The 25,837-nt window shown below is 41.4% G+C and overlaps 5 protein-coding genes across 6 annotated transcripts; 3 read left to right on the top strand and 2 right to left on the bottom strand.

Annotated features, from left to right (window-relative positions):
- Positions 1 to 4,335: 4,335 nt before the first annotated feature.
- bet1 (Bet1 golgi vesicular membrane trafficking protein) lies at positions 4,336 to 6,218 on the top strand. The gene is made up of 4 exons (XM_068747378.1): positions 4,336 to 4,485; positions 4,723 to 4,829; positions 4,918 to 4,974; positions 5,737 to 6,218. Exons 1-4 carry the CDS (start codon positions 4,467 to 4,469, stop codon positions 5,890 to 5,892), a joined length of 339 nt encoding a protein of 112 aa, XP_068603479.1. The 5' UTR covers positions 4,336 to 4,466; the 3' UTR covers positions 5,893 to 6,218.
- Positions 6,219 to 6,386: 168 nt separating this feature from the next.
- Positions 6,387 to 17,559, bottom strand: zgc:85777. Its single transcript, XM_068746855.1, has 9 exons — positions 17,359 to 17,559; positions 12,900 to 13,020; positions 9,133 to 9,262; positions 8,819 to 8,925; positions 8,376 to 8,543; positions 7,945 to 8,118; positions 7,486 to 7,647; positions 6,808 to 6,958; positions 6,387 to 6,682 (listed from the first exon to the last, which is right to left on the bottom strand). Exons 1-9 carry the CDS (start codon positions 17,557 to 17,559, stop codon positions 6,592 to 6,594), a joined length of 1,305 nt encoding a protein of 434 aa, XP_068602956.1. The 3' UTR covers positions 6,387 to 6,591.
- A 797-nt stretch (positions 17,560 to 18,356) lies between these two features.
- On the bottom strand, positions 18,357 to 18,764 carry gngt1 (guanine nucleotide binding protein (G protein), gamma transducing activity polypeptide 1). The gene is made up of 2 exons (XM_068747565.1): positions 18,669 to 18,764; positions 18,357 to 18,482 (listed from the first exon to the last, which is right to left on the bottom strand). The coding sequence occupies exons 1-2, from the start codon at positions 18,762 to 18,764 to the stop codon at positions 18,357 to 18,359; spliced, it is 222 nt and encodes a 73-aa protein (XP_068603666.1).
- Positions 18,765 to 19,435: 671 nt separating this feature from the next.
- On the top strand, positions 19,436 to 20,678 carry LOC137902781 (inter-alpha-trypsin inhibitor-like). Its single transcript, XM_068746858.1, is given in 5 exon segments — positions 19,436 to 19,508; positions 19,599 to 19,769; positions 19,908 to 20,084; positions 20,328 to 20,421; positions 20,423 to 20,678. Coding segments are annotated over 5 exon segments (588 nt in total). The 3' UTR covers positions 20,496 to 20,678.
- A 578-nt stretch (positions 20,679 to 21,256) lies between these two features.
- Positions 21,257 to 23,709, top strand: LOC137902780 (carboxypeptidase inhibitor SmCI-like). 2 transcript variants are annotated; one of them, XM_068746857.1, is made up of 5 exons: positions 21,257 to 21,466; positions 21,577 to 21,747; positions 21,863 to 22,042; positions 22,233 to 22,406; positions 22,709 to 23,709. In XM_068746857.1, the coding sequence occupies exons 1-5, from the start codon at positions 21,271 to 21,273 to the stop codon at positions 22,723 to 22,725; spliced, it is 738 nt and encodes a 245-aa protein (XP_068602958.1). In that variant the 5' UTR covers positions 21,257 to 21,270; the 3' UTR covers positions 22,726 to 23,709. The 2 variants fall into 2 exon arrangements, with proteins under 2 accessions (XP_068602958.1, XP_068602957.1); XM_068746856.1 differs by having other exon boundaries at positions 22,705 to 23,709.
- The last annotated feature ends 2,128 nt before the right edge of the window (positions 23,710 to 25,837 follow it).

Genomic DNA, 25,837 nt, shown 5'->3' with positions numbered 1-25,837 from the left:
TCATCGTGACTTTAAAGGGCTCCAGTAAGTGCCACATATTGTGTTTCACCAGTGCACCGGCGCGATCGCACTCAGACAACATTTCCGCATGATGCCAACGTTTATGATAATTTGCACCAGGTGCAGTTGTATTGCAGTATGCTCTGGTGCACTAGGCCTTTAGCAGACGAGCCTGCACGGGGCTGCACTGAATTCAATGCACCTGTGAAGCTAGTGGAGATGAGAGCGTGTTCAGCACAGCATCTCCAGTTGATCGGACAATTAACCTGCAGGGTCAAAGAGAAAGAAATGTAATGCTGCAATTCACATCTGAATCTCCGACATGTTCTAGAACAGCGGTCCCCAAACTTTTTCCTGTGAGGGCCACATCACTTTTCCCTTCTCTGATGGAGGGCCGGGGTCAGTTTGTACAGGAAAAGTGTGATGATGGCAGGGGTGCCTAAACATTTGGGGGCCGAATGCGGAGGCAGGCTGTAGTTTGGGCTTCATCTCACCATCACAACTACACACAGTGACATGAATCGAGTGTCACACACGCAATGCCTCTCACGCCCAAACTCAGTCTCTCTCCAGCATTATCACGAAGTGCAGAGGCGAAGAACGACTGGATCAATCAGCTGATCCAATACAGCTGCAGAGGACCAAACAACAAACCTCAAATTATTGTAAAAAACCCAAATGCTGCACGCCCTGGTTTTGAACCCAGGATCTCCTAGCAGGGAGTCAAGCGCACTACCCACTACACCACCTAGAGGTTACCCTATCGAACATTAGGATAAATAGACAGTAGCATTGTTGACTTTAGACCAGAGGCACTGGTTTTGAATCCAGTACAACGTCACCTGGTCGGAGACACGCCCACTCCACATAACACAAAAGGAAAAAGCACCACATAACAACACAACAACATAACAACACAGTACAACACAACAACACGCTGTGGTCTGAGATATCAACTTATTATTTGACAGGTACGACTTTAGTAATACCTCAAGTTTCCTCACCTATACGGTGGCGTAGTTGGTAGGGTTACCGGTCTACTGCCAGAGGAACTGGGTTCGCATCCGGCTGTGGGAGTGGGAGTGGGGGTGGAGCAGGGGCGGCAGGGTAGGCCCAGGGCCTTACCTGGGCGGAGTGAACTGGACCACTGGTCCACTCCACTCCGCTCAGGTGTGCCCTGGACCTACCCTGTTGCCCCTGCTCCATCTCATTCCCGTAGTGGGATTCGATACCAGGGCCATTTTGCCCCCCTCGACAGTGCTGCCAACCATGCCACCGTGGAGGTGAGGAAACTCGCCCTGTTATTACAAAGTAATTACTATGTCATAAGTTGATATTACAGAACATTGGAACATTAACTTTCTGGCCGTATGTGACCATTATTAAAAATAAAAGGGAGGCTACTCATGTTGTATGGAAAGGAAAATAAGTACATTCTATTTTGGGTCTCTGGTATTGTTCAGGGGGGCAGGCCAAATGTGGAAATGGGCCGGATCCTGCCCGCGGGCCTTAGTTTGGGGACCCCTGTTCTAGAACATTAACCCACCTTCAAAGATCTTACTGTTTGTCTTGCGCCTGGATTCAAGGGTCCTTCATGGTGGTGATGGTGGATGTTTCACCACACTTAAGTGCAGATGAAACGGAAACAGCTATAAGAAGTGTAAGTCCATAAGAGTGTCTGAGAGGCAGCGACAAAGACGAAGAAGCTTGGGGTCGGATGGCATTTCTTCAAAGGTCGCTTAAGAAGACGCAATTTAGAATGAGAAAAAGGTCATGTGTCATGCGTGCATCGTCACCAGAAGGAAAACAAAGCCACTCAGTAGAGCAGCCAGTGAAATAGAGAATCGATATTTCAATCCAGTTGCAGAGCAAGCATGGCGCTTCAAGTAGCGCAGCGTTAGAGCCGACCCGTGAATCAAGAGAGCAGATTGAACACGGGGAAGGAGCTGTGAAGTTCAGGCTAATTTAAATGGCTCATTTTGCTGCGTTTCACTGGGATTCCTTTGTGCGTGTCGGGTTGCTGACACACACACACACACAAACATTCTTGCAAAAGCTGAGAACAGAGGAGTGAAAAATCAGCGGGATCACAGGGTGGAAACTAATTTTGGTTTGAGTAATGGTCTTGTTTAGTCGGAGTGATGGGGAATCCCTAAAGGACTTCAGCAGCATGGAATAGACATGGAGCTAAAACTCAGATAGGGGCATTTTGGTCTCGGGCTGCTCAATTTAAAAACGCCAGTTCTGCTTAATTGGCTGGTGGCCATTCCTGCAAGAGCAACAACATGACAAGTCGCACTTCAACTAAAGTGATACGAGACGACGGACCATAAATGCGCTAAGAGAAGATGAGGAAACGAAAGAAAACTACTCTATATGCATATTTGTCATCTTGTTTTTCCTGTGGCTTGTTGATACTTTTTCCTTTTTTAATTCATCACAGGTGAGCCGTCGTCAACAGCCTTTCAGATGTGAGTCAGTAAATCCTGATTTCATCATCGTATTATGGGCTGGAACGGCTTCTCAGCTCAGAGCGGGGATGAATTGTTATAATTAGTCTAGAGAATACTGTAGTCTGTATTTGATCTGATTACTGAATGGACTTGAATGAAACTTGAAGGAAGGGTTGGGAATGTGACCGGGAAGAGATTCATAAATTCAGATAAAAAATAAAGAAAATACAGATTTTCATGAAACTGTGAGAAAAGTGGGACAGGTGTCAAAAATGAAACATGTAAATTTGAAGACATACATTTTCATGAATATATATATATTAAATAGCATTTTCCGTTATGCAGTATTTAACACTTTTTTTTGGTCTCCAGTATTTTCCACCTCAACCCAAATATCACAGTTTTATTCTCATTAAAACACTTTAACTGATGAATTAGATAGATAGAGAGAACTTTATTAATCCCTTGGGAAGACGACCTCAGGGAAATTAAGAATTCATTAACTGATTTGGGTCTGTTCAATAACACAGCCATCTATTCAGGACCTAAATCCTCACACACAACAGTAGAACTTCATAAAGTAGATCATTTTTCGACAACAGATCTTTTTTTTTTTAAACTGCGGTTCAAAGCAATCTTAGGTATGGAAATTAAAATGCTTTCTTTCTGCTGCCAATTGTCAGGAGCACTTTGATCTTTCCTCCGGTGAGTATTTTCATCCATTTCTTCTCCTCCATCCTCCGAGTCATTCACTGCTCCATTCTCTGGAGAAATTATCCTCAATCAGGGGCAGCTAGATATCAGGAAGGCAGTTTTCAGAGAGAGGTAAAGAATACCAAATTTCATTTTCTGCGAATTAGAGTCCTGTCTGGCCAAATAGCATGCTAACACTTAAGACTGGGGGGCATCTCCTTTCAGGCTATCGTAGAAAAAAAAAGATTGAACCATTGCTTCTCATTGCACGGTTATTATCTTTTTCTCAAAAAAAAAAAACATTTTGGGACATGTAATCCCTTCCTATTAAAATTTTCAGAAGAATTACCAAACAGGGTTGATGCCGTTATTAAGTATGAACCTAAAGAGAAAGTCAGTTTGTTAAAATGTTAAACTGTTCCTCATTATATTAAGTCTAAAAATGGTTGCCTACTTATTTTCCTTCAGAAGTCTGAGCATATAATCTGTTCATATATAAAATATCTCAATGGGCTGGTTCTCACACACTAAAATAAGTTCATGGGAATCCTCAGAATGTGTGTGTGTCTACCCAAACCAAAATGTGTGTGTCAAGAATGATCGGCATTTTCCTGAAGACTCGTCTAGTCTACCCAATCCCCTCTGTCTTAAAGGAAAATCATATCAATTTTCTACAATAATGTTTCTCCCTTTAAAGGTAGATTAAGTCAGTGATGTTGCTGTAGTGAAAATTTTTATTAATGTGACACACAACCTGCATTAAGATGGCATATTCTGCTTTGAAAATGTCATGTATACTAACACTGGCATGTATTTAGTATTAACACACGTCTCTCTCTCACACACACACACAGAGAGAGTATCATGTCTTGTGATTTAAAGGTTATCTGCACGACTTTAAAGATAGATTTCCCTGAAGGCAGTCACAAACCTAAGTAGACATAATGCCAATAATAAATGCAAAGGCACACACACCGACTAACAGAATAACAAATTCAAATTAATTATTTTCAAAACTCTTTTTCATGTAATATATATTCATAAATGTTATTTGTAAAATAATCAATCAATACAGTGTCCTAAGAAGGCTGACAGAAATGATAAATGGATAATATTTTGGTGCGCGTCTCTCGTTTTGCATTTTGTTTTTATCAGAAAGGATTGTCCTCGTCGGCCACCGTATGATGACGTGGCGCTTGCTGACGTCTGTCCAATATTCGCAGTCAGTCAGAACGCATTCGTACTGTGCTATTTAAATTCCGGTTTAATAAAGCACGCCTAACAAACAAACACCACCGGAGTTATTTTCCGTGGTTCGAGATGAGGCGCGCCGGTTTGGGTGAGGAACACGCGTTTATCCCGAGCTTAGCACATTTCTTACCTTGTTTGCTAATATTTAGCTCACTAGCTAATGTTTGCTAATATTTAGCTAACCAGCTCATGCTAACGAATATGAATGAACGCGTTTGGTTACGTCGTCCATTTCCACGAGAGAACACTTGCAGGCTTTCACGTCCAATTACACGATCTAAAGAGTTTTATTAGCGGTGGATTCACCCCCGTTTGTTTCTTACAGGTGAAGGAAGCTCTGGGAATTACGTTGCTAGTGGTTACAGCGTGTACGAGGAGGAAAATGAGCATCTACAGGAAGGTCTGCGGGCTAAAGTCACCGCTCTCAAAAGTGTAAGTCACAAATAAACACGAATGACTCCGTTTGTTTGTGTTGTACTTCAATATCAGTTTAATTTATGTGTATACATTTTATTTACAGCTGTCTATCGACATTGGGACGGAAGTTAAATGCCAAAATAAAATGCTGAATGAAATGGTGAGTTTCAAACATCGTAACCAAGGATGAATGGTGTTTTAATTATTAGAATTATTATAATTGTTTGTTGTTGTGAAAAAGTCATACAATAGAAAATACACCTGAGAGGTAAAACGCTATTAAAATGTTCTGTATGTACAGGAACTACATTTATACTGTGTAATTCTTTTCCAGCAACATGTGGAAAAATTCCTTTTTTTAAAATAGACAATTAAGAATTGAACTCTTTATGGGGGTGTGTGTTTTTTTATTTTTTTATCGCTACTGTTAAAGGAAATGCTTCTTTAACTGCTTTATATTGTTTAATGGTATAAGTTCATATTTCATAGGTATAACTAATGGAATCTAACTTCTGACAGCTGATCCACAGAATACCTGTCATAATATAAAAATGTAACCGATTAAAAAGTATACAGAAAAGGAAATGTGTAGCTAATAAAGTATAAATCCCCATCATGCAATGTTAATTATATGACACACAGAAAAATCATATGAGACTGTAGAGTGAAGCTTATAATGACAAGTATCTATAAAAAGAAATGTATAAAACAACCTCATCTGGTTATACTATTTCTATACCCAGAAGGTGGTGAAGTAGCCTGTTTGTAAAGATACGGCAAAGAAAGGATTACAACACATGAAAAATACATTCTGTACTCATTGAGCAGACAACAATTGTATTTCCTAGGATGTGCATGTTGGTTGCTTGTGTCCCTTGACTTTAAATTCTTTTTTTTTTTTTATCCTTCCATGACACACTAGGACACAGACTTTGAGTCATCCGGCGGCCTGCTTGGCGCCACCATCGGCAGAGTCAAGCAGCTGTCCAGAGGCAGTCAGAGCAAACTGCTGTGCTACATGCTGCTCTTCTGCTTTGTTGTCTTCTTTGTCCTTTACTGGTTCATCAAGTTGAGGTGATAGAAACATTTGGTTCTTTAATTCCACATCTTCTGCAAGCTGTGCCAAAGTGATGCATCTCATAGCGACAAACATGATGATGATTTGGATGATAGAATTCAATTGATCTTGATCGCAAAGGTGCCTGAAGGGTTCGATGTGCGTCAGAAACCTGAAGTTGACACTGCCCAACTTTGTGTAATTAAATTATGCATAAACTAATAATATAGTGTTTACTTTGAGTAATGGATATCTGATTGCACTTGATATTTGCATAAAGCAGTGATTAGTATTGTTTCAACATTGTTGTAAATGTTTTACATTGTAAATAAAGATGTTTTATGCTCTCGCGATCGACTGTTTTAAATGTGTGCAAACGTAACGAGGAATGCTGTATTCTATCCCCAATCAGGAACTGCTACAAGCTATTCAAGTAGATTTCACATGTTGGCGCACCGATGTTGCCTTCATTTTTTAATAGTGAGTACATTTAAACGACAGGCTTTAATGTTATTTTTTTTATTCATTTGTAAACAAGTCTCTACAGGTAATTTATACAACAGCCTTCATATGCATGATTTGTTCATTTATGGCAGGTTTAGTCTTTATACAACGTTAAATTAAAAAATGGAACGAAGAAAAATAGTAAAACTCTATTTACATTATTTTAAAGGACCATCTTTATGTTTGAACAGATCATCTTGCATCATGTTGATGACATCACTTCTGTGGAAGCATGTCCATGTACTTGGAAATGATTCCCAGCATGACTTCATCGGCTCCTCCGCCAATAGACAATAACCTGGAATCTCTGTGGGGGAGACACAACGATGATATCAGCAGGTTCCTGAAACATCCGATTCACTTAATGTGACTATTTTAATCAAATATGTATTTCTCTTTAGTTTTGTGCTGCTGCAACTCAGTAAATCTCACCTATAAAATCTGCTGACCAGCACATCGCTGGTGAATCCCATTCCTCCCCAAAACTGGAGGCAGCTGTCGCTCACTTCCCTGGCCAGCCGCCCTGCCTTTAACTTGGCCATGGAGGCCAGCTTGGTGACATCGTTGCCTTTTATGTACAACGCTGTTGGGAAAATGGAAAGAGTAGTTAGAGCATAGGAGAGTGGAAATGCTGCTTAGGGTTTAAACATGGAGGAAAACAACACTGGATATCTGTCCATCAAGCAGGTTTAGTTAGAGTTGAGTTTGTGGTAGTTTTTAAAGCAGCTGTGGGTCTTGAAATTATGCCAATATGAAAAGCGACACTGGATTCCTTTCTATAAATAAAAATGTATTTTAGCAGAACACCTAACGTGACTTCAATTATTACCTTTTAAAGTACAAAATAAAGGGATTCTGAAATCTGTTATTTACATTTTAAGAGTGGATTAAAGGTTAATATCTTAAGATCTCAGATGCCCTTGAAGCCATACATTATCCCCCCAGCTGGAGACGCTTCATCTGCGTTGTTTGCATGACTGGCAGAGTCGAGTTCAGATTCAATCTGCACGCCTTTATTTATGACTACAAAAAAAAAAAGCTCTACATTCAAACTCAAACATCCATGTTCCTTATTTGGCCCTGGAATTTCACTTTTGCCGTGACCCCCACCTGTAGCATGGTAGACAAGCGAGCGGAGCAGCTCAACCTCCGTTTGTAGCTCAGCCAACCTGAACTGGACCGACTGGTGGTGGAGGACCGGCCGGTTGAAGATCTTTCTCTGTCGTGTGTACTGGATCGTCTCCTGGATGATGTTGTCCATCGTGGTTATGACTGGAGGCGTTAAGATAAAGAAGCAGAACTATTACTCCACCGCTACTGAGCTATGTTATGGTTGGATTAAACAAGTTCTGTCCCAGAATAATTAATAATTCTCTACACAATTCTCTGTAGAGAATTATTAATTATTCTGGGACAGAACTTGTTTAATCCAACCATAACATAGCTCAGTAGCGGTGGAGTAATAGTTCTGCTCTTAACCTGGTACCCTTGAACTCTGGGTACCAGGTTAAGAGGATGTTTGGTGACTAGATATGGGAAGGAAGAGACAGAAGCGGGATGAAGACGCACCATTGGCCGCCGCGAAGAGCCTCTCTTCCTGGAACTGAAGCATCTGGTAGGTGAATCCCATGCCTTCCTGGCCAATCAGGTTTCTGCAGGGCACATGAACGTCGTCAAAGAACACTTGAGCCGTGTCTGACGACCACATGCCGAGCTTGTCAATCTTGCGGGCGATGTGTACGCCTACAGTAGGACGGAGAGGACACAAACTTCAGAGTGCATCTCGGTAAAGGCTCAAGTTACGCTGAAATCCTGCGGGGCTTCAAGTTTCAATCAAATCATTTAGGATATTGCATTACATTGTATGATAATTTCCAGTTTCTGTTGGTGCTCAGGCTCTGCTTAGAGGTCTTGTTACACGCAATCAGTCCCAGGTGATTTATTGCTAATTAATCTGGCTAAATGTCAGATCAAGCAGATGGCCTTCACTGGAGCCCTACCTGGCAGGTTCATGGGTAAACAGATGAGAGACTTGTTCTTGTGAAGGGGCCCGTCTCCGGTGTTGGCGAGGAGGCACATCCAGTCAGCCTGGGCGCCGTTGGTCGTCCACATCTTCCCCCCGTTGATCACGTATTCATCCCCTTTTCTCTCTGCCTTGGTCACGATGCCTGAAGCAATGTGTGGCGGAGGGTTAAATGAAAATTCCATGAATAAATATTCAATGTAATACAAGCTTGGCCATTAAAATCAAAATACTTCAGTGTTATACTTCAATATTCTAGATGTCAAACATAATAGACACGGATCCATTAAATTCTGATGACAGCGGACGCTGAGCGCCTCATCCTCCTCTCCTGAGAGAATGTTTGCGGAACCGCTGCGTCTCTGGTTCCTCAAACATTTTGTGATAATAAAAGGACCGGAGGATGAAGGTCAGACGTACTGGAGACATCAGAGCCGGCCCCAACTTCACTCACTCCCAGACAAGCCACCACGTCTCCCGTGACGGACGGAAGGAGGAACTCGTTCTTTAGCTCCGCTGAACCAAACCTACACACAAAGAGAGAGAAAGAGACGGCAAATAGTGAGCTTTAAAACCAACATTTCCATGTTTGAGACAATTCAGAGGTGTCACAGGAGAACAGCACTATAAAGTCACCGTAACCGACCAATGAAAACAGATAACCAACTCAAGCTAACAAAAGTAGAAACGCTTACCAAATAAACGTATCAAACAGGCATCACTCGTGATTGTACCTGGCCAGTGCAGGAGTAGCCATGTCAGTCTGGACACCGATGGCCATGGGGACGCCGCCGCAGCGGATGTTGCCCAGCTCCTCCGCCACGGCGACGCTGTAGCTGAAGTCAAGGCCCAGACCTCCAAACTCTACGAGGGGAGACACGACCTGCTTCAGCCGCTGCCGACAGTTTAGTTGTAGTTTTAGCTTTGCACCTGCTTTTCTGCCTCACTTCCATCTTTCCCATTGCCGCTTTGATAAAAATCATGGCAGAGTGTGTTTCTCGAGACACATGTCGAAACACAACCTCAACACGACCACTGGTAAATGCGCAAAACATGTTGAGCTGAGGCACTGGTGCCCGGACATGCTCGCAAGTTAATTAATTCATTAAGTCATTAATTGTGCCATCGGTAACTGGGAGTAAAAAAGCACTGCAGGGAGATCGGACTCTGTTCTGCTTGGTATGAGTAACATCGGACCCCTTTATGTCTGTGATTTTTGGTGAGTGGATCGAATGCATGTTTTACGATATGATTGTTTGAAAAAGCCTCCATTATAAGTCAATGGAAATGTTTTATGTACCCAGAAGTGTATCCGGATCGCTCTCAAAATTTAATGGGATCTAAGTTAGACCAAGGTTCATCTTCAGATCCATCCAGGAGTTTTTCCCATAATCCTGCTAATAAAAAACAACAGACAAACACCGTCAAAAACAGAACCTCCTTAGGGAAGGTAAACATCTATTTGCTCCATTTTCATAATAGAGACATTTCCGAAGACCTCAGGTCCTTAATGGAGCTGAGCGGTGCATTAACATGTTTAAAACACCACTTTAGATCAGTTATTCTCATGAAGAACCCTTTCTTTTTCCCTTTCATCACCAGCGCTCGCATTTATCCTGAGATGAATGGTCGGGTTGTTACACTAAAGGACGGTTTTCTGTAATTAGTCAGACAATTTCCTCTCTCTTCCACTGCATTTCAAAAGTTGCTTGTTGTAAACGTAGACACAAACAAGTTCTTTCAAAATGAAACAATACGGATTAAAAAGACTGAATGAATGTGATGTCTGACATCATCTCATGCTGGCCCAGTAATCTGACAATAATGCATTAGGACAAAGGCTGAGCATAATAATATTCTCTGTGTGCATTCACTTGAGCAATGAATAAACAACAGCAAATCTATTACACGGTGATCTACAATCCCAACAGAGAGTCACCTGCCAGGCTAACTTTATTGAATAATGGCAGGCGCAGACTTGCAGGCCATCAGAGAGACAGGCAATGAAAAGAAAGAGGACTGAAGGGGGACGGAGGACGAGGGAGCGTTGGAGAGGAAAATAATAGGAAGCAGGTGCAGCTGTGTGGCGATAAGTCCCCGAGCATTGGAAACCCCACGGAGGATAGTGAGGACTAAGGAAAACAGAGGTTTATCCCACTTTGAGCAGAACAGCAGGCCGGACGGACGGACCCACAAGCAGATGGAAAAACAAACAAAATGCAGTCAAAAATGACAATCCTGTTCACACATGTCTCCTCTTAACACCAGATGTTTCTCAGTGTAGGTCCTCACTGGGAGGAGATCTATATGATCCTGTTCTCTCTCGCTCTGTACTAACAACAACAACAAAGCACTGGATTAAACTAAGACTTAAGAAAATTCTGTGATAATTACTATAAAAATTCAAATCCTGCATGCATGTACTCTCATTACAATAAACCCTGAAGCGTGTGACCAGAACATGAGAAGAGGGTCGTTAGTTTAAAAAACATATTCCATTTTGAAGAAAAAGTGTGCCAGCTCCCACTGTCAGGCAGGAGATAAGAGGTCGTTGCCATGGCGCCAAGTGCAGAGAGGAAAACAGGCAGAAATCCAAAGGTCATCTCTGTCCCTGAATGTGCCTGCCATGTGAAAACTTCCTGTTCGCATGTTTTGAGAGGTAATAATGTCTTTCCTTGTGCAGTGAAAAAGTGTGTGTGTGTGTGTGTGTGTGTGTGTGTGTGTTGGGGAGCAACTTTCAAACCAGGGCCAGTTGGATTTATTTGATATTATAAAGGGTACTTTTAGATGTTTACTGAAGAAATAGAACTACAAATATAACAAAGTAACAAGTCTGAGCTTTTTAGAATTAACATAAAAATCATTTCATTGTAAAGTTTAAGGTAAGAAAATGTCATTTCATCCCCCCAAACAGCCCTTGAAGAATTTGCTATAATTGAACGTCTGACTTGAAAAAAGGCAGAGTAAGGTAGACGGTGAGATCTCCTCTGAACCAGTGACCAGCTCTCATCCCACCTAATGAATCATTTCCCAATCCCATCGTGTCCTAAATCCCATTTCCATTCCAGAAATCCAAGCTGCCAAATCTATCAACACGGGGCAGAACTCTTTGAAACACTGTCAGCAATGCAGCCATGGGACATGCCGCGTTAACCTAGCCCGTTTGCACGCTTCCCTACCGACGCACGGAAGCTAAACTAAGTCTGAAACATTTACCGCCCGAGACGGCAGTAGAAGCTGCATCAAACAAACACCCTGAGAAATTTTAGCCACGTTTATTGTACTGCATAAGATATCAGATAATCTAGCGCCTGATAACGCAGCATGTCTTCACCGCGCCGACTCTAATCCACGATGATGCTTCAGGCTTGTGTACGCTGCAGATTCTAATCCCCTCATCCTCCCTCGTCTTTGACCTACAGACCTGTAATGAAGTCTTCTTCACAGAGCTGGAGGGCAACATTGTTGTTTACAGATTAGTTCTTTTCAACTTCAAGAAAAGATGCACATTAATAAAGATAAGCTGCTCTATAGCTGGGGGGGGGGGGGGGGGGCTGAAACTGAGGATAGCTGAAAGTTTAGAACTGTGCTGTTAGATTGCCGAAAAACACACAACAAAATATTCAGACTGCATATGATCTATTCCACACTTCTTCCTCTACCCCAGCAGTGGCACAGCTGGAAATGAGGCAGATGTCGTGGGACGCTCCCGTGACATTAGCCTGTCATTACAGACAGTTTGGAATGCAGGACTGTCAGCCTGAGAGAGAATCAATAGAAAATGACTTTGTGAAAACGAATGCTGCGTGACGCGGAGAGAAAGATTCCTTATTTTCCGCTCAGCTGCAGGAAACATTCGTATCCACCAATTCCCAGGTTACCAGCGTCTTAGCAGTGAGTGTTAGTGATTTGAAAATGGTATACTCGTGTTGTTTGTATTGTGCCAAGACCTCTTCAGTTCACAGAGATGCCACAGATGTCTCAACTGGCTGCCACATCTCTGTGGCTTACCAAATGCAATTTGACAAAGTACCAGTTTACTAAAGTCTGTGCAAGAAAAAAAAAAAGCCTCAAAACACTTCCAAAGCCAAATTTTTATCTCATGACACATTAGTGTCTCTGCTGCTTTGTGTACTCATGCACAGCGCCCAGTTGAGACGTTCAGGTTGTCAGTAGTTTGCTCATAGACGTGTCTGAACTAGCTTGTTGAAGCAACGTGCTCAAACCGTACTGCGTTAATTTTAAGTAAACGCTGTCGGAGAGACGATCCGGCAAGACGACTTGTGTTTCCAACAGTGATTATCTTTCCCTGGCAGTGTTATTATCTTCTCTTCAAATTCTTTCACAAAATGCAAGAATTCATTTCAATGGCTGGGTAGCAATGCGAGGCAGACACAACCCTGACTGGATGGTTTGCACATTCCAAGATGTGCACATCTTTTTAGCTAATGTTTTGCACAATGGGTTTTCTCATCTCTATGACGCTAGACAACGCTCTCACCGAGTGGTTTGTTGACTCCAAGGAAGCCTGCGTTTCCTAATATCTTGAAGAGCTTGTGTGCTGGAAACTGCCTTTCCGCTTCCCACTGATCCACATAGGGGTTGATCTCCTGGTCGATGATCTAAAGCACATTAAAAAAAAGACACATAAAAAGAGATCAGCATTTGAAGATCGTGCATTAAGTCCTCTTTGACATTTTCTCACATGAATGTTAAGTATATATGCTTGTGTGTTCTTGCACGAGCATGCACAGACTGTGATAATGACAAATGACAGCCCAGCTATTCCATCTCCTTTGTCATAACCGACACTGCATGATGATGCATTACGGGTGAAAGAAACACACACAACGGTGTTCGGCACACATTAGCTTCCTGCTGTGCGGTGCACATCTCTCCCTAAGTCTACGTAATCCGTCACTTACAGACAAGACAGGTGAGGTATTACACATCAATGAATCGAAAGCAGGATTGGAAAAATGTAATGCTGGTGAATACAGTGGCAGGATGAACGGCATGCTGTTTTCTATACTGGTTGACAGTTCAAGCTGCAGGCTTGTAAAACAATGACAAGGAATTTGGGCTTAATCGCAATATTCTGGAGGAGAAAAGAATTGTGCTGCTCCAACACGCCGGCCAAAATAACAAAGTGTTAATTACAATAAGTTTCACTGGTAAATGTATTTCATGACACAAGCTGGTTGGCAGTCTTTTGCTGACATTCAGCATCTTTGCTTTGACCGTTCGAATGCCAATAAAAACATTTTTATGTTCGTAATGGCAGAAAAGAATGTTTAGAACAGCATGTGAACATTAAGCTTGGTACCGCAAGCCATGCTGATAACATTCCATCTGCATTCGGAGCAGATCAATCGCTTCAGCCACAAAGCCTGGGCTATAAAACGGCCAAACAATGAAGGATGACTATGCTTTTATGAGTTTAATAAAAGTGCTGATTTGGTGCAAGAGAAATATTATTTAAGAGTTGGCAGACATTAACTAGATGACAGAAATCCTCATTTAATAAAGAGCTTTTCTCTCGAATCAGGGCTTAACAGTAACGCTTGGCAGTTTATTATAGGAAACCCTTTAGAGACATTCAATCACTTTGATGAACAGCACAAATAAATGTGCAAATAAATGAAACTAACGACAAACCGGAGGAACTGGAATGAAAGGGAAATTATAAAACAAAACAGTTTGGCTCTGAGCAACGCTAGCAGGCAGCTCAAAACCTCAAGGTCTGGATTCGTAGTTCAAGTTTTCATAAGTGAAATTTGTTTTCAGAATTTTAGCTAATTGCAAAAAAATAATGATCTAACAATGGAGCAAGAGATTTCACACCACTGGCTGGAGTTTGGGGAAATTACAACCAGCAATGCACAAGACTGGGTTTTACCATATAATCTAAGAAAGACAAAGAAAAACTAATTACTGGACAAAAACAAACAAGTAGAATTTTTTCTAGGATTTCATTTTCTCCTTCCAAAACAAAAGAGCCAGAACCAGACGACCGCTCGATCTGCCAAGAATAACGTACCGACTGTGAAACAGTTCGGGGCAGATAGAAAACACTGACTGGATGTTTTCACTGTTCAAAACAGAAAGCAGAGTCACGGGATCCAATAGAAATGTGTGGCTAGCATAACAAGAATACGCAGCGTAAAATAGTGCGTAGCACTCGTCCTACTGGTTCCCCTCAACCTCCATGTTTCATCCGCGTTCAAAGTTCAAATCCTGAGGAGGGAAAAAGGAGGGACGGCTAAATGCTGCAAAGGCAAAAAGAGACATCATCAGGGAGTGGAGCGGAACTCTGTGGCTCGAGGTCACTCTGGACCATTTCTGTTAGACACCAGGACAGTTTCCCATCATCATCCTATCGAACAGCACATCTGTCAAGAATATCGCATTCATCAGGAAACACAACGTTTACAGTCCAGAATGTGCGACACCCAGAACAGACTGGGATCCTCCGTCAGACCCAGCAGTTGCTAATGTGGGTTTATGTCTCCGTGTACACTCATTCTATTAAACGGCTTTTCACGTCGCTGAGCAACGAGATTAGCAGCAGACATTCCCGTCTACTTATTCTACGCAAATGGATTCGTGATTCGGCAGCATGTATGCAGTGCAACAAAATCAGTCCCATCCAAGATGCATCGCAGCACAGAAACTCATGACTAGGAAAACATTCATGGAATCATGGGAGTTGCAGTTGAGTCAAATAACATTCTGCATGCTGGCTGGGAGCTTGGCTTGATATCAAACTGTCTTGGATGTTTTTCCACAGGCGCTGCATTAATGTTATTGATGGGGATTATTATCTCTCAGCCTGCTCTAAAAACCGCATTCTAAGTAGTTGGTGGCAAAAGCGTCAAGCTAACTGCTATTTAACAGACCCTAAAGGGGGGCCCTGTAAAGGTTGCTCAGCCGAGATTTAAAAAAATATGTTGCATCAAAACATCACGTAGGCCTTCATTTTTAGCTGATTTCAAACATCAGCCAACTCCCTAAAATGTTTAATACGAAGCTGTATTTTTTTTACTGGTAGAATCTGACCTGCAGCATTGTCCTGAGTCTATTAGCATTAGCTTCACAGCATGAGAGGAATTCCCATCAGAAACCCCGAGATCCCGGACACGCAGAACGTCGTCCTCGAAGCGCCGAGGAAACGGCTTCACGTTTATTAATGAGCTATTCCCTTTGGATGGTTTGGCAGCTTGTTCGTGTGGGAGACTTTGCAACTTCAAAGCATGGGAAGTTCCTCATCTCATCCAACAATGAGCCCATGAAGCCCACGCGTTGTTCAGTCACTCACACAAACCAGCAAGATCCTGCGTTCTCTGTACCAACTAACAGAAAGGAGTGAAAACACAGACACAGGTTCACAACCTTGAACGGGTACTGAAGGATTTCCTATAACCCCGTCTTTGAATCATCTATGAACACATACTCTTTTAATAAACCGAGCTGCCTCAAGTTCCCTTTCCTGCACTGTGGACATATTGTTCAGTACTTCCTTTTCACATTTTCATCCTTCCCATTATTCCCAGTAGTGGTTTATTTTCAAACTCCAAGCATCCTATAGGAGGTTTAGTCACTCAGCGACCTTTGTCTGTTCACTGCAACGTCTTTGTTTCCTACCTCAAATTAGGCATTTGTTATTTTTGAAGCCTCTGTCTCCAATGTCTGTCTTTTATTATCCTCCAAAACAGTCCGGCCGATTATTAAGACTTCCTTTGACTCTTTTTCTACCAGAAAGCTATGTGGGTTAGAAAACTGGCTGCTATCGGTACAGATATAGTGTGTGTGTGTGTGTGTGCCCTCCCAATTCTAAAGTAAACACTTTTAAATTAAGTGATTAAATAGTTCATGTTTGTCTTCTCGTCAAAGCAAATTTGAACTACTTTTCTACATCCAAATGAAAGAATTTCCATATTTCATCTCTGCCATAACTTCAATTCCCACGATTCCCATCCCATCTGTGGTCCTCCCGGATATTTGTTTTTACCTCTCTCACAAAATCAATACCCAGGACAAAATACAAATATTCTGAAGAGTACAACTAAAAATGCAAATCTTTGCTAGACACAAACGCTATCTAGCCTTGCAACATTTGCCGATTCATGCATCTGTGAAAAGTAATAAGTTACATATCAGGAAGTAGGTCAGGAGTACTTGGAGTATCACTCCAGCAGGTGGTATTAAATAATCTGGCATGATGAAAACCCAAAACACAGCGACATCCTTATAGTGGCATCAACTGGCAGCGGGGATCGTTACAGGATTACAGGACGTTGTTTTGATCAATCGTTTAGGTTTGAGCGACAATGGCACTGGTGGGGTATGTGCTCATTTTAATCAGTCTTGTTTTGGCTGCAAAAACAGCAGTGTCAAATTGACTTGGCAATCAGGACACACACACACACACACACACACACACACACACACACACACACCAGGCAATTCCTGCCCATTTTGACACAGGTTTTGTTTTTCTGACGGCACAAATGATCCAGCCATCGAATCTTTTGAATTCTGATTTGGGTCACTTTCATATGTGGTCGTAAATCAGATTCCTATCTGGTTCCCGCTGATCAGAATTCGTGTGATTTGTTCCACCTCACGTCACTTCCCGTCAATTGTTGCACTAAATTAACACGGAAAATTACAGTAAAGACGAGTGGCCAACAGGGAGTTGCAAGTTAAGGAGAAGAATCGGGAAACTGAGTACAGAAATGGGGGGGTGTGTGACGTCATACGACAAGCTAGCCAACGACCTCTCACCCACTTTGGTCACACTGCCCTAGAGAATTAAATAAGTATTACCCCACATGGACAGCAAGACTTTCCCTACATTTAACGATATAGCAGCAAATATGGCTACAGAAAATATTTCGCTTATTACTAGATAACACAAAGCTGTATGCTACGTCGCTGTTGCTACAGGGCTAGCATACCTTTCTGAGGGACCTCTTTAAAGCAAAGTGCTCTTGAGTGTAGATTACACTGTCACCCGTGACCTCCGGGGCTTTGGGAGTGGAAGGTTTTGCTGATGCCTTTTCTAAAAACGACCGGGCACCACCAAGTAAGGCGAACTTGTGAGAATACCGGCTATTTACTGTCAATCTGAGAGGGACAACTCCTCCACGCAGCGCCATCTTTGTTGACTCGTATGCGCATGCGTGAGAGGCGAGCGGCGGAAAGACGGAAGTTAACCTCGGAGAGCGATACAATTGTTTTGTAGCAACGTCACTCAAAGAAAGTTCATCGATTGAACGAATAACAAAACGCAATTTTACGAAAAATAAATGTGAATTTTCAAAATTGGATTTATAAATTTATATATTACAAACCTCTATTTTTCTGAAACATTTCAGTTTTCACCTCACTAGACCTTAAAATAAAATAAATTCATTGAGTGGGTTGATTTAAAGGGAACAGATATCTTATAACTTAATGCAGCTGTATACATCTAGCGAATTAATTAAATTGATATTTGTCTGGTCTAATGACAAGCTCAAACAATACATAAAACTGTAGAAAAAATAAAATACCTCATACAAACAATGTATTCTTCAATAAAATGATGATCTGGGTCAACTTTTAATGTATGAATTTGAAGATGTAACTTCTCTATTCTGTTGTGAAACATTCCCATAGTCAATAATAGAGACAGGTTGACTTATAAACGAGCATATTTAATATTTAATAAACAGCACATACATATAAAACAGACGATGATATAAACCGTGTCAAATACAGATCATATTTACTGCATCTTTTCAATTAGTACATTGTGAGGCTACAAATCTAACCAGAAGACATGGAATCACTTAGATGGGAATATGTGAAGTCTTTCCTTATTATGTATGTCCTTGGTCTGCTAATCAGTTTTAAGGGGAGTGACAATGTCCTTCTGTGCTAATCTGGGATATCAAATCGTATCAAATCCAGCCTAGCAGATGACACAGCCACCTTTCTCCTTGAAGGGGTTCTTATCCTCTGGAATGCCCTTGACGAGGATGTCCTCCTCCACTCCGGCCTGAATGTAGTCCTTGAGTTCCTCACAGCATTTAGATGTCTAAAGCGATCAAGCAGAAGCAGATGAGAGAGCACCGTCCAGCAATTCGTTTCAGTGTCAATGCAGACCAAACAGGTTGGTTAATTGCTTATCACGGCTAAAGGTGCTGGAAAACAAATGTATGCACTGGTATCTCTCCAAACCACAAAGGCCTGACAGGCATGCTCATCAGCGAGAACGACTTACCAACCAGCGCTCAAGTTTCACTTCAGTTTTAAGTTGGTTTACTTCCATTGCAGCCTTGTCCTTGTCTGTCAGGTCGTCCACGTTTATAACAGGCATTTTCTGTCAAAAAAAAGAAAATGTGTCCCTCATTAGCCAAATGTTTGCTGCCGTATGACAGACAAAATGTCCTGAAGGAATGCAGTTGTTCCAAAACATAAATGAAGGACAAGAAATGTACTTACAAGTGATTAGCAGGAGCGGTCCTTCAGCCTCAAACTCCTGCTGAAGAATCCCTCTCCTCTCCCTCAGTGTGGGTTATATAGTAATCTGGGAAAACAATCCTAATCTGCTAATCTGATTAAAACTAGTCCACATCTCTAGGCCTCCTCTATTTCTTACTAATGCTGCTGTCTTCCCATCTTATCTCGGAACGCTGCAGGGCGCTCACGCCTCTCTTGGTAGGGGTGGAATTTTACAATTGAAAGTTGATATCTTTTTTATACTTGATCAGATAATGGTTTCAAGTGAAATGGACATCATCATCATCATCATCATCATCATCATCCAGTAAAGGATGTGACATACATTTTTCTATTGCCTGCCATTAGTCACTGTGTCAACAAAATTTTACATCATAAATTGACTGTCAAAGTTAAAGTTGCACTGCCAGTATGAAAATTTGTTATTTACATGCCCGCCCCTAAAAATTCCTCACTTCGCTCATGTATAAAACTGGATCTTCTGACTGGGATCGTCATCAAAGCGTAAAAGACTTGACGAGTCTCACAATGGCGTTTTGCATTCTGGCGCTGTTGATGCTTTCCTCTGCAGCTTGCAGCGTCTTTGCATCGGCACCAACTGGTAAGAGGAGACGCGTGTTCTTGCATCCCTGCTTTGCCTGCCTGTGCTTTTTCCTCTCGTTGATCGTTCAGTATTATTTGTTGCTTTCAGACCCGTGTCTCCTTCCAGTGACAGTAGGTCTGTGCAGGGGAAGGATTCCACGCTACTTCTACAACAACCGCACCCAAAAGTGTGAAATGTTCTACTATAGAGGATGAGGTGGAAACGCCAATAACTTCAGGAGTTATCTGGAGTGCCAGAAAACATGTTTCTGAATACCAAGTAAGTTCCTGTTCAAAAAACAAACAAACAAAAAAAAGCCCTGCCGACAAGTGGGATTTCTTTTTCTTTTTTTCGCGCGCCAGGAAACAAACTCAAACAGTAGATCCTGACGTCATCCCTTGTCATCTCGCTTCCCAGAGGTTCCCCAAATCTGCAGGTTCCCCAAGGTCGAGGGGCCCTGCCGCGCCTTGTTTAGCCGTTACTTCTTTAACATGACCACCATGCAGTGTGAGCTGTTTTATTACGGTGGCTGTCGGGGAAACTTAAATCGCTTCCCAGATGCTGACACTTGCATGGAGTACTGCAGTCCACAAAAACTTTAGTATAAACTAAACTGTGATTTGCTGCTATTGAGTAATCCTGCTGCTGACATCTCTCTCTCTCGCTGTTCCATATATATATTTATATTTACACACACTCACACCCACTTAAACAATGCAGCATTACAATGTCATGAAACACTGAAATGTCAAATGTCTTCATGTTTCCATAAATTAAGAAGGGAACATTCTGATGTAATGAGGAAGAATGCTTATTATACATGTCTTTCTTTGTGTGCAGGTCTTCCTATTGATTGCGTGGATCCTTTGAACCGCTGGAGGTGTTAACTCCTTATTCCTCTCCATTACTACAACACTGCCACAAAGAAGTGTGAAGGAAAGTAAAGGAAAAGGAACTCGCAAGAGAAAGAATATGAATAATCGCATCACTTTCTTGCAGGCGTGAGCATCTGTCACATGATCGTAGCGACTGCCATTTGGACCAACGCCTTCAAAGCTCTAACTTTGCTTAAGCCTAAATTTCTGACTGTCTCCTTCATTGCTTTGGAGGCACACACACTGTATCCGTTCACTACTGCCAGTTGTGTATGATCGGACTCTGTATGTGTGTCTTTAAAAGCTTTGACTTACTGAATTATATTAAAGCACATTCTTGAGAAAATACACATGAAACTTTGTGTCTTTTAATGCAAATGCATGCAGCTGTTCTTATTTATATATGTGCCGAGTGAAAACTTCTTGAACCGAAACCGAAGCATGCATGTGACCTACTGAAGCACAACATAGCAACACTTTCACACTCCCTGCTCCAAAATAAAAAAAAGAGAAAAAAAGAAGAAGCTATCTTGGCTGGGAAAGTTCTTTCAGGCTCTTACATTTCATCCCTAGGCCTCCTCTATTTCTTACTAATGCTGCTGTCTTCCCTTCTTATCTCGGAACGCTGCAGGGCGCTCACGCCTCTCTTGGTAGGGGCGGAATTTTACAATTGAAAGTTGATATTTTTTTATACTTTGGTTTCAAGTGAAATGGAGTCCCTTTCGATAGGTGTTACGTAACTAATCGATGAATGTTGTGTCTGTCGTCATCATCATCATCATCATCATCATCATCGTCATAAAGGACGTGATGAGATACATTTTTCTATTGCATTCCATTAGTCACTGTGTTAACCAAATTTTACATCATAAATTAACTGTCAAAGTTAGAGTTGCAATGACAGGATGAAAATGAGTCATTACATGCCCGCCCCTAAACATTCACCGTGGGAAGCGCTTCGCTCGTGTATAAAACTGGGTCTGACGGGGACTGTGGACAAAGCGGAAAAAGACTTGACGAGTCTCACAATGGAGTTTTGCGTTCTGGCGCTGTTGATGCTTTCCTCTGCAGCTTGCAGCGTCTTTGCATCGGCACCAACCGGTAAGAGGAGACGCGCGTTCTTGCGTCCGCTTTGCTGATCAGAATGATTATTGATCCTGCTGTGTTTTTTTTTCTCCCGTTGATCGTTCGGTGTTATTTGTTGCTTCCAGACGCGTGTCTCCTTCCAGCGACGGAAGGACCGTGCAGGGCGCTGCTTCCACGCTACTTCTACAACAGCCTCACGCAAAAGTGTGAACTTTTCTACTACGGAGGATGCCGTGGAAACGGCAATAACTTCCAGAGTTATCTGGAGTGCCAGAAAACGTGTTTCAGAATACCAAGTAAGTTCCTGTTCCAGAAAAAAAAAGTGGAACTTCTTTTTCTTTTTTTTTCGCGCACCAGGAAACCCAAAAAACAGTAGATTCTGACGTCATCTCTTGTCATCTCGCTCCCCAGAGGTTCCCCAAATCTGCAGGTTCCCCAAGGTCGAGGGGCCCTGCCGCGCCTTGTTCAGCCGTTACTTCTTCAACATGACCACCATGCAGTGTGAGCTGTTTTATTACGGTGGCTGTCGGGGGAACTCAAATCGCTTCCCAGATGCTGAAGCTTGCATGGAGTACTGCAGTCCGCAAAAACGTTAGTATGAACTCAACTGTGATTTAAGTTGTGATCCTGCTGCTATGAATATATAAAAGCACGCACACACAGTGCAGCACGACAATGTCAGGCATCATTTTATCAATCAATAAGGGAGTATTCCGATGTTATCGGATGGTGTTCCTAAGGAAGAACGCTTATTGTGGATGTCTTTTTTTTGTGTGTGCAGCTCTTCCTGTTCTATGTCTGGATCGTCAGGACAGGGGAAAGTGTTCCGCCTCCATCCCTCGCTATTACTACGACACCGCCACAAAGACGTGTGAGCAGTTCATCTACTCTGGGTGCGGCGGGAGCAGCAACAACTTTGTCGGCAGGCAAAGCTGCATGGATGTCTGCGTTAAAGGTGCGTTATCGGAGGAGTCGTTCTGCGAAATGGAGAGAGAATTTAGCAGATTCTTTCATTTAATGTCTTTATGTTAGGATTGCTATAGTTAATTGAGAAGATTTGAAGCAATGCTCTGATTCAGGCTTTAAGCAGAATCTGCTGCCTTTAGGGGTTGGTGGCCGATCATAAGGAAACTCTGTTGTCTAGAATATTAATTTTGTGCAATATGTAATCGCAATATGTAGGACGTAAGTGAGCCTTAAAATGCTTCGGTTAATCTTGTTCATCAGTTGGTAAATATTTTCTTTTGTTCCAGGAAGGAAGAAAAGGAAAGTAAAAGGAGCTGGCAAGAAAAAGTATCTGAAAAAGAATCGCATCACCTTCTTGCTGGCGTAAATATATGAACTTAAGGACTGCGATTTGGACCAATGCCTTGATGGAAGCTAACTTTGCTTATGGCTAAATGTTGACGATGTCTCCATTGCTTTGGAGGCACATACACACACATTGTCACTGTATCCATTCACTACTGCCAGTTACGTATTATTGGATTCTGAATGTTTGCCTTTAAACGTTTTGACTTACTGAATTATTTTTAAGCACATTCTTGAGAAAATACACAGAATTATATGAAGCGTTGTGTCTTGTAATGCAAATTCATGCAGCTGTTATTAATATATGTGCAGAGTGCAAACTTCTTGAACCAAAACAGTGCATGCATGTGACCTACTTATTTTTTAGGAAGGACAACATAACATCACCTTTACACTCCCTGCTCCAAAAAAAACAAGTGCTCTTGGCTGGGAACGTTCTTTCAGGCTCTTACTAATGCTGCTGTCTTCCCTTCTTATCTCGGAACACTGCAGGGCGCTCACGCCTCTCTTGGCTGCTTCTGCATTGCCTTGAATCAGAAAGGGGTAAATTATACTGCTGCAGGTTCATTGGATATTCTATGTCTACAGATGTCATGAGCTTTTGTATCAAGCAATTATCAATTATAATGACAATTATTTTCAATTTCCAAGCCATTATAATGTGCTTATATTGAGATGCTGTACACACAATGTACATTTAATAAATCCGTGCTCAAAGCTGGGTGGTTCATGAATGCACGTATGCTTTTCCCTAAGCACAATTGGTTTATTTTTCTCATTTGTTCCTACTTAGGTATCTCAAATGTTATCATATACGTGCCAGAGAAGAAGTCAGACAGCTCTTTAACCTTTCCAAGATAGAGTATGATTTGAAAATACTATTTCCAGAATATTTTTATATGATTTCTTTCCATCTCTTATGAGTGAATAGTTGAAGTGATGTATGATTATTCATTTATTAATAAAATTTATTGATTGATATCAAAATAAATTGTTCAACCTAACTTGCGGCTACAAAAGGGACTGGAAGCTGATGCAGCCGTCCCATTGCTATTCAGCGCCAAAGACAAGCCATCTACCCAATGGGAAGATGAGAGAGGATGTAAAAACACTCAAATATACTCAACACTATATTTAATATGTGTAGAAAACTACAAAACATGGAGACACGTTTTTATGACAACTTTACTGGACCATTAATCCGGCAAAAACGACTGCAACCGAATGAATGTAGTTCAGAGGGCTTGAGCTGAATTGATCCTGCTCTAGTCATTTCATTATCTACAGTGCATTAGGCAGTGTAATATTACCCCTGAATCGCAACGGTGATTAATAACATTTACATTGGAAAAAATGCATCTCATTTTAAAAGAGATTAATTCAATGCAGGATGCTACCTGTGGCCAATCGGATTTGCATTAGTTTGCTACCTTGAACTACTGATTCAAAGCAAGAAGAGATGTTTGTGGACTATTTTGGAAATTGCTGTTAAAAAGTTAATGCTCATTCAAACAGAGTATTTAAGAAGATATAAAAAAATAAAAGGGGGTTAATTGACGCTGGGAAGGGGCAGATCTTAGACGCCCCCTGGTGGAAGAAGCAATTTCAATCATTGTATTTTTTTGTGGTGGGAGTACTTGGAATTGCATAATTTACAATAGAAATAGGTGTCTGTGTCAAACTTAGCAAATTAACTACTTTAATTAAACGAACAAAGTTCAGCTGAACAGATTTTCACCTAAGGTGAATTGGTTACCCTAATCTGCCCATAGAATACTTAACTATTTCACTTAAGTACACAGTACTCTGTATGAAAAAGATTTTAAGCATATTATATATATATATATATATTTTAAGAGGTAGAGATATGTTTTTGCGCTTTCCCGTCCTCTCTATTACGTATTTGATGTATCTTGCAAAACGTCTTTGGTAGGTTGGGAACTGCTGCGAAAAAATAAATGCATAAAATGAAACAGGAAAGCTGGAAATTCTAACAATAAGCAGGTTGCATGCAAATCGGAACAATCCGACTTTCATCACAACTTCTGCTAATGAAAGTGGATTTACTGACTGCTAAGTTCAATGTGCTTGAACTGATATTTCTGGTCATTGAGATTTGATTACTGTCTCAGCTGAATGGTGAATTTGTATAAACAGATGTTCAGTTAAACATCAAGCAAATACAGACCAGAACATTAGTTATTTGGAAAAAGGCTTTCTTGCCATCTGTTGAACGTAATTACAATATTTTCATGGCTGTGTATTTGGTCTTTACCAACTCCTCAGGGAAATAACTAGTGGTTTGGTGTCTTCATGGTTCATTTTGTTCCCCAGCCGGTTTCTGACTTTGTTTGGCTGCTTTAGAGGCTGTAAAACAACAGTAATTAGAAAAGCACATGGAGCGCACACACCTCCGTGATTTACACCAAGAATTATTGTCCTACATTTACTTTATCTATATTTTTAGATTCCTTAATTAGGAAAACAAACCTTTAACAATTAGATTCACATTGATATCATTATTAGTTTAGAAATTATTCACTAAAAGCACACTTTCAGTAACGATGGTTCCTTCTGGATCTATAGGAGCAAATAGCTTTTCAAGATAAACAAATCAGTTTGTCCACTACTAATATAGATTATTATTACAGATCCAGTTGAAATCGGGGGTAAATATTCACAACAAAACGATATTGTGTTTGGACACTTTCAATCAAAAATTTACCACAATTTTAACTGGATTTGTCTCCTCGGGTGTTAAAGATAGAACAAATCCGCTGACTTGCTCCGATGTGGAATTGACTCAGCTATAAGACGACGCTTGTTAGAAATCTTCTAACTTCTGGTGTTGAATTGTACATCACCTTACCAGCCCTCTAATTAGAAAATATCTATAAAAAAGAAAGAAAATCTCTTAAAATACAGATGAGGTACAACGTTCCCATTTGGCTGGGCAACATTTGCCAACAACCCATGATGGGAGAAAATCAAGTTGGTCTGCAGCTTTATTTAATGAATAAATCATGGCTGCATGTTTATTGTAGTGCTAATAAGAAATATATCATACAGTGGAAA

The sequence above is a fragment of the Brachionichthys hirsutus genome, chromosome 13 (genome assembly GCF_040956055.1).
Source record: "Brachionichthys hirsutus isolate HB-005 chromosome 13, CSIRO-AGI_Bhir_v1, whole genome shotgun sequence".
Classification (NCBI taxonomy): domain Eukaryota; kingdom Metazoa; phylum Chordata; class Actinopteri; order Lophiiformes; family Brachionichthyidae; genus Brachionichthys; species Brachionichthys hirsutus.
The sequence above is the reverse complement of the archived record's forward strand: the minus strand, read 5'-3'. Positions and strand labels throughout refer to the sequence as shown.